This window comes from Elephas maximus, chromosome 4 (genome assembly GCF_024166365.1).
Source record: "Elephas maximus indicus isolate mEleMax1 chromosome 4, mEleMax1 primary haplotype, whole genome shotgun sequence".
NCBI lineage: Eukaryota > Metazoa > Chordata > Mammalia > Proboscidea > Elephantidae > Elephas > Elephas maximus.
This window is the reverse complement of record NC_064822.1, coordinates 113,279,519-113,285,305: the sequence shown is the minus strand read 5'-3', so window position 1 is coordinate 113,285,305 and position 5,787 is coordinate 113,279,519. Positions and strand designations below refer to the sequence as shown.

The 5,787-nt window shown below is 39.0% G+C and overlaps 1 protein-coding gene across 1 annotated transcript; it reads left to right on the top strand.

Annotated features, from left to right (window-relative positions):
• The first annotated feature begins 580 nt into the window (after positions 1-580).
• LOC126075624 (copper transport protein ATOX1-like) lies at positions 581-790 on the top strand. The gene has a single exon (XM_049883462.1). The coding sequence runs from the start codon at positions 581-583 to the stop codon at positions 788-790; it is 210 nt and encodes a 69-aa protein (XP_049739419.1).
• The last annotated feature ends 4,997 nt before the right edge of the window (positions 791-5,787 follow it).

The following is a 5,787-nucleotide window of genomic DNA, read 5'->3' as shown; positions in this document are numbered from 1 at the left end:
TGGACTTCAACAGGTACTGATTTCTAATTCTTGTTTCCTTTCAGCCTTCTTTCTTTCCTTTCTTTCTTCCTACCATGTTACCATTCCAATTGCTGTCGAGTCAGTTCTGACTCATGGTCATCTTGTGTGTGTCATAGTAGAACGGTTTTCCATAGTGTTTTGAACGACATATTTTAAGGAAGTAAATCACCAGTCCTTCCCTCTGAGGTGCCCCTGGGTGGACCAAACTACCAATCTTGGACCAAACTACCAATCTTTCAGTTGGCATCCAAGTGTGTTAACCTTTTATCTTTGTACCGGTCATTGACATTTTTTCTCTATTCTTCCTTTTTCTACAAAGTTCCTAGGCTCTAAAATTATTGTCTGTTTCCACTTTTGAAAATTCTTAATCTCCAATTTTGATAGGAATGACTTGAGAAAAAAATCACTTTAGAATTTTAATGCCCGTTAGTTTAATGTGTTAGATAAATAATATAATCTTGTTTTAATACATGAAACTTGTTAAATCAAAATTAGTTCTAGCGGCCGGAGCTAGCCCTCGGAGCCAGAAAAGGCGCTGCCTCGGCTGTCGCCATCAGTCATGCCGAAGCACGAGTTCTCCGTGGACATGACCTGTGAGGGCTGCTCTAATGCGGACAGTCGGGTCCTCAGCAAGCTGGAAGGAGTTCAGTTTGACGTTGACCTGCCCAACAAGAAGGTTTGCATCAACTCCTCTGAGCACAGCGTGGACACTCTGCTGGAGACCTTGAAGAGAACAGGAAAAGCCGTTTCCCGTCTCGGCCCCAAGTAGCAGGGTCCTGGCCCCTGGCCCGGAGGATGGACCAAAGTGGGCAGACAGACCTGCGACCTGGCAGTTCTGCTCAGTGATGGGAGTTCCTGGGGAGACCCTCACTCGCCCTGCTTGCTCCTCACTAGCTTCCCTGCAATAAAGACAAGCTGCTTTGTTGAAGATGTCAAAAAAAAAAAAAAAAAAAATTAGTTCTAGCAATGAAGCTAATCTTGTGGTGAGAGACCGTTTGAATATAAGGCTGCTTGTTTTGCTTTTTGTCCACCTGAAGCCACATCACATTCTCATTTTAGTTAATCTACAGGTGGTTTCCTTGACAATTGAAAGCTACTTTTTTTTTTTTAATATAATTTAGATCATTTTAATGTCTGAAAAAACAATTTTGTTAAATAAACAATACATTTTGCCACCTCCCCCCCAAGGTAGTGTTTTCATTGACATCAACAGGTAGATCTTGAGGAGCTAACCTATACAAAGCTACCTCCTCTCACTGCCACTTTGGGAGCTACAAGTGTGATTGAGGTTCAGCTTTTCTCTTTTATTGAATCCCTATTTAATAAATTCTTTTATATATTTCAGACACCATGACCTCACTTATGTTTGGAACAATCCTCAATCAGTCTTCATTTGGGAATAGGACTCCTATAGACTGGAATAGTTGAAGTCCAAGAAGGAGTTGAACAGCACTTCCCAGGTTCCCTGTAAGGTCATTTCTAATCCTCATGTTCTTTGATTCTTATGACACTGTGGAATATTTTGGGAGGAGAATGTCTTTTCTTTTGCCCTTCATATTTTGCCTCTTAAGTAATAACAGTCTCTTCAACTTGATATTTACAGCTGTTTTTTTTTTTCTAAAGATAGGTTGATCATGGCAGGAAAATTCTAACATGAGATTTGTTCAGAATAAGAGCATATTAGCAATAACCGTTGACTCCTTTTTTTTTGCAGTCTCAATTGCAGTGAACTGAAATCAGATTTTTTAGCCTCTGTCTATGTTTAGAGAGTATGGAAAAATATGACAATTGCATACTTACTTTTCTGACAGTGCTTCATCGGAAGCCCTTGATGGAACCACAATTTGAAGGGCAGCAGGCTGGTGGGGAGGCTTGTGTATGCTCCTGTCCACACCTCGCATCATCTTTCTCCATTCAGCTCCATTCTGTCCAGAAGCTTGTGCACACACACACGGACAGACAGACAGACACACACACAGTCACAAAAACACACCCTCTAGCAGGCAAGTCTTCCAATAAACAGTCCTAGCTTAGATTTTTATTGTCCTGATATATTGAGACCCATGTCAACCTCCTGTTCTCTCAGCAAGTCTAAATGGCACCTGATCCTAGATTTCCCAGTACTCTCTTTGTTCAAAAGGAAGAAAAGGGTAGTGCAGAGAGAAAGCAACCCCTCTCCCTGGTTTTGGAAGAGGGGCACATCTGATCTTCCTGCCGAGGAGGAAGCTTGACCTGCAAATTCTTTAATAGCAGCATATCTTTTATATGTTTAGTTTGCCACCAGTGCACAGAGAACATCTGAGTGAACAAGAAAATATTCCTTGGTGACCCAATTTCAAAAGTTACTAATGAGTTGGCAGTGGAATCAACGACGCAAAAGTCACGGGTAGCAGTGGGAACAGTGTTCCCCTCAGAGACATGGAGAGTGGTCTGATGTAGTGTGAATCCCATTATCTCTTTTTTGTTGACTCTTTATATTTCCTTAAGGTTTTGATCCTGGTCTTCAATCTTAATTTATATTATCTATCTTTGACTTGAATCTTGTGTAAAGTCAGAGTAATCATTCTAACTTTAAAGGCAAGGAAATTGAGAAGTAGAGAAATGACTAGTCAGATGATACACAGCGGTTGCAGGTTTTGGACAAAAGTTTATCTGAATACAAAGATTGCTTCTCCTTCCCCTCCGCCCCCTCCACTAAACTCATTCCTTTTTCCAACATTTAAGAGGACTACAAGCTTTTAAAGTGCAGAGTTGATGTTCTGATATTACATTACAAGCTACTTTTGGTAATATGAATCAATGGAAAGAAAGTCTTGCATCCTAAGTACTGGTAAAAAATTGCCTGGTTCCAGGACTTGTTTCCTATTTTGCTAAAATTTATTACTGCCCAGTTAACTTGAATAAAACTATTTTTTAATTTTCTCTGCTGCCATTTCTAGAAACTCTCCTTCCTGCTGTTCATTTGTGATGATGTACTACATTTTCCTGAGTGATGACTGCCTTGTATTGTCCTTGACAGCATTTGTTTTTATTTAGCTGATAAATTTTTGCCTATCATTTTGTAATAAACTAAACCATACATATGTGAATGGTCTCTCTGATTTTTTGATTCATTTGCTTTTAAGTGGGGGTAAAATCTAGTCACTATTATTACTGTAAGTGAATGTGTCTTAGTGTCTAGAGAAACAGCACAGTGAGATACATATTCTTCAAGGAATTGGCTCAGGAGATTGTGGGGGCCTGGCAAGCCTAAAATCTGTGAGTCAGGGAATAGGCTGGAGACTCTTGCTGGCTCATACATTTGTGGAAGGATGGCAAGTTTGAAATCTGTAGGTCACGTGATAAGCTAGAAATTCCTTGTGTCCCAACCTGTGTAGGTCAGGAGATGGGAAGAGTGACGGGATAGGCCTACCAAAATATCTGTTTATAGTCTTGAGGCAAACACACCTTTGGGAAACGTTGTTTTCCCTGTTTGATTGATTGATTTGATTATTACGGGAGATAATTATATTACATTATATTGGATGTGAAGTAATTATATTATATTATGTTAGATTACTTTATGGAAGGCAATCTGTTTTACTTAAGGTCAACTGATTAAATCATCTATAACTACTCCATAAAAGCTCAGGTAATTACTCCATAATAGCAAGCATACTAGTGTTCGGTGAAGCAACTGGGAATCATAGCCTACCCAAGTAACACATAAAATTAAACATCACAGAATGTTTGTCCTTACTTTCATGTTTTTCTTTTTAATATCTCTGGCTGTTTGCTATGTTTTCATTTCTCTGTTCTCCTTTCGAATATGGAAGTTATACCTAGTGTTCTATGTTTTTTTTAACCTTTCAGATTATTAATATTAATTTATAGGTACACTAACTTCTAAAAATAATTTTTTACCTTTTCATTAAATTTTATATTAATAATGAAAACATTTGTAGTATATTTAATACTGTTTTGTGCCTTATTGTCAGTCTGTTAATTATGTCATGGCTTTTTCATTCTTCAATCTTTATTTTGATTTGTGTCTTACAGAGTTTGTCTTGATTTCAAAATTATTTCATTTGTACATAAAAGTTGTATGTATGCCAAGTCCTTGCTTGCCCATTGATTTATATCTATTTTTTTAATTTTTTTTTTTGTGCTTTAAGTGAAAGTTTGCAAATCGAGTCAGTCCCTCATATAAAAATTTATATACACCTTGCTATATACTCCTATTTGCTCTCCCCCTAAGGAGACAGCACACTCCTTCTCTCCACTCTCTATTTTGGTGTCCATTCGGCCAGTTTCTGTCCCCCTCTGCCTTCTCATCTCCCCTCCAGACAGGAGCTGCACACATAGTCTTATGTGTCTACTTGATCCAAGAAGCTCATTCCTCACCAGTATCATTTTCTATCCTAGTCCAGTCAATCCATATCCGAAGTGTTGCCTTTGGGAATGGTTCCTGTCTTGGGCTAACAGAAGGTCTGGGGATCATGACATCTGGGGTCCTTCTAGTCTCAGTCAGGACATTAAGTCTGATCTTTTTATGAGAATTTGAGGTCTGTAGCCTACTGCTCTCCTGTTCCCTCAGGGCTTCTCTGTTGTGTTCCCTGTCAGGGCGGGCAGTCATCAGTTGTAGCCAGGCACCGTCTAGTTCTTCTGGTCTCAGGCTGATGTAGTCTCTGATTTATGTGGCCCTTTCTGTCTCTTGAGTATCGTAATTACCTTGTGTCTTTGGTGTTCTTCATTCTCCTTTACTCCAGGTGGGTTGAGACCAGTTGATGATCATAGGTGGCTGCTTGCTAGCATTTAAGACCCCAGATGCCACTTTCCAAAGTGAGATGCACAATGTTTTCTTCATAGATTTTATTATGCCATTTGACCTAGATGTTCCCTGAAACCATGGTCCCCAAGTGCCCTCCCCTGCTACTCTGGCCTTTGAAGCATTTGGTTTATTCAGGAAACTTCTTTCCTTTTGGTTTCATCCAGTTGTGCTGACCTCTCCTGTGTTGTGTGTTGTCTTTCCCTTCACCTAAAATGGTTCTTGTCTAGTACCTAATTAGTGAATACATATCTCCCTCCCTCCCTCCCTATTCTAGTAACCATTAAAGAATTTTTTCTTTTGTGTTTAAACTATTTCTTGAGTTCTTATAAGAGTGGTCTCATACAACATTTGTCCTTTTGCAACTGACTAATTTCATTCAGCATAATGCGATCCAGATTCCTCTATGTTATGAAATATTTCACGGATTCATCACTGTTCTTTATGAATGTGTAGTATTCCATTGTGCGGATATACCACAATTTATTTTCCATTCATCTGTCAATGGGCACCTTGGTTACTTCCATCTTTTTGCTATTGTAAACAGTGCTGCAACGAACATTGGTGTGAATATATCTGTTCATGTAAAGGCTCTTATTTTTCTAGGATATATTCCAAGGAGTGGGATTGTGGGATCATATCGGAGTTCTATTTCTAGCTTTTTAAGGAAGCATCAAATCAATTTCCAAGGTGGCTGTACCATTTTACATTCTCACCAGCAGTGTATAATTGTTGCAGTCTCTCGACAGCCTCTCCAACATTTGTTGTTTTGTGTTTTTTGGATTAATGCCAGCCTTGTTGGAGTGAGATGAAATCTCATTGTAGTTTTGATTTGCATTTCTCTAATGGCTAATGATCGTGAGCATTTCCTCTGTATCTGTCAGCTACCTGAATGTCTTCTTTAGTAAAGTGTCTGTTCATATATTTTGCCCATGTTTTGATTGGATTGTTCATTTTTT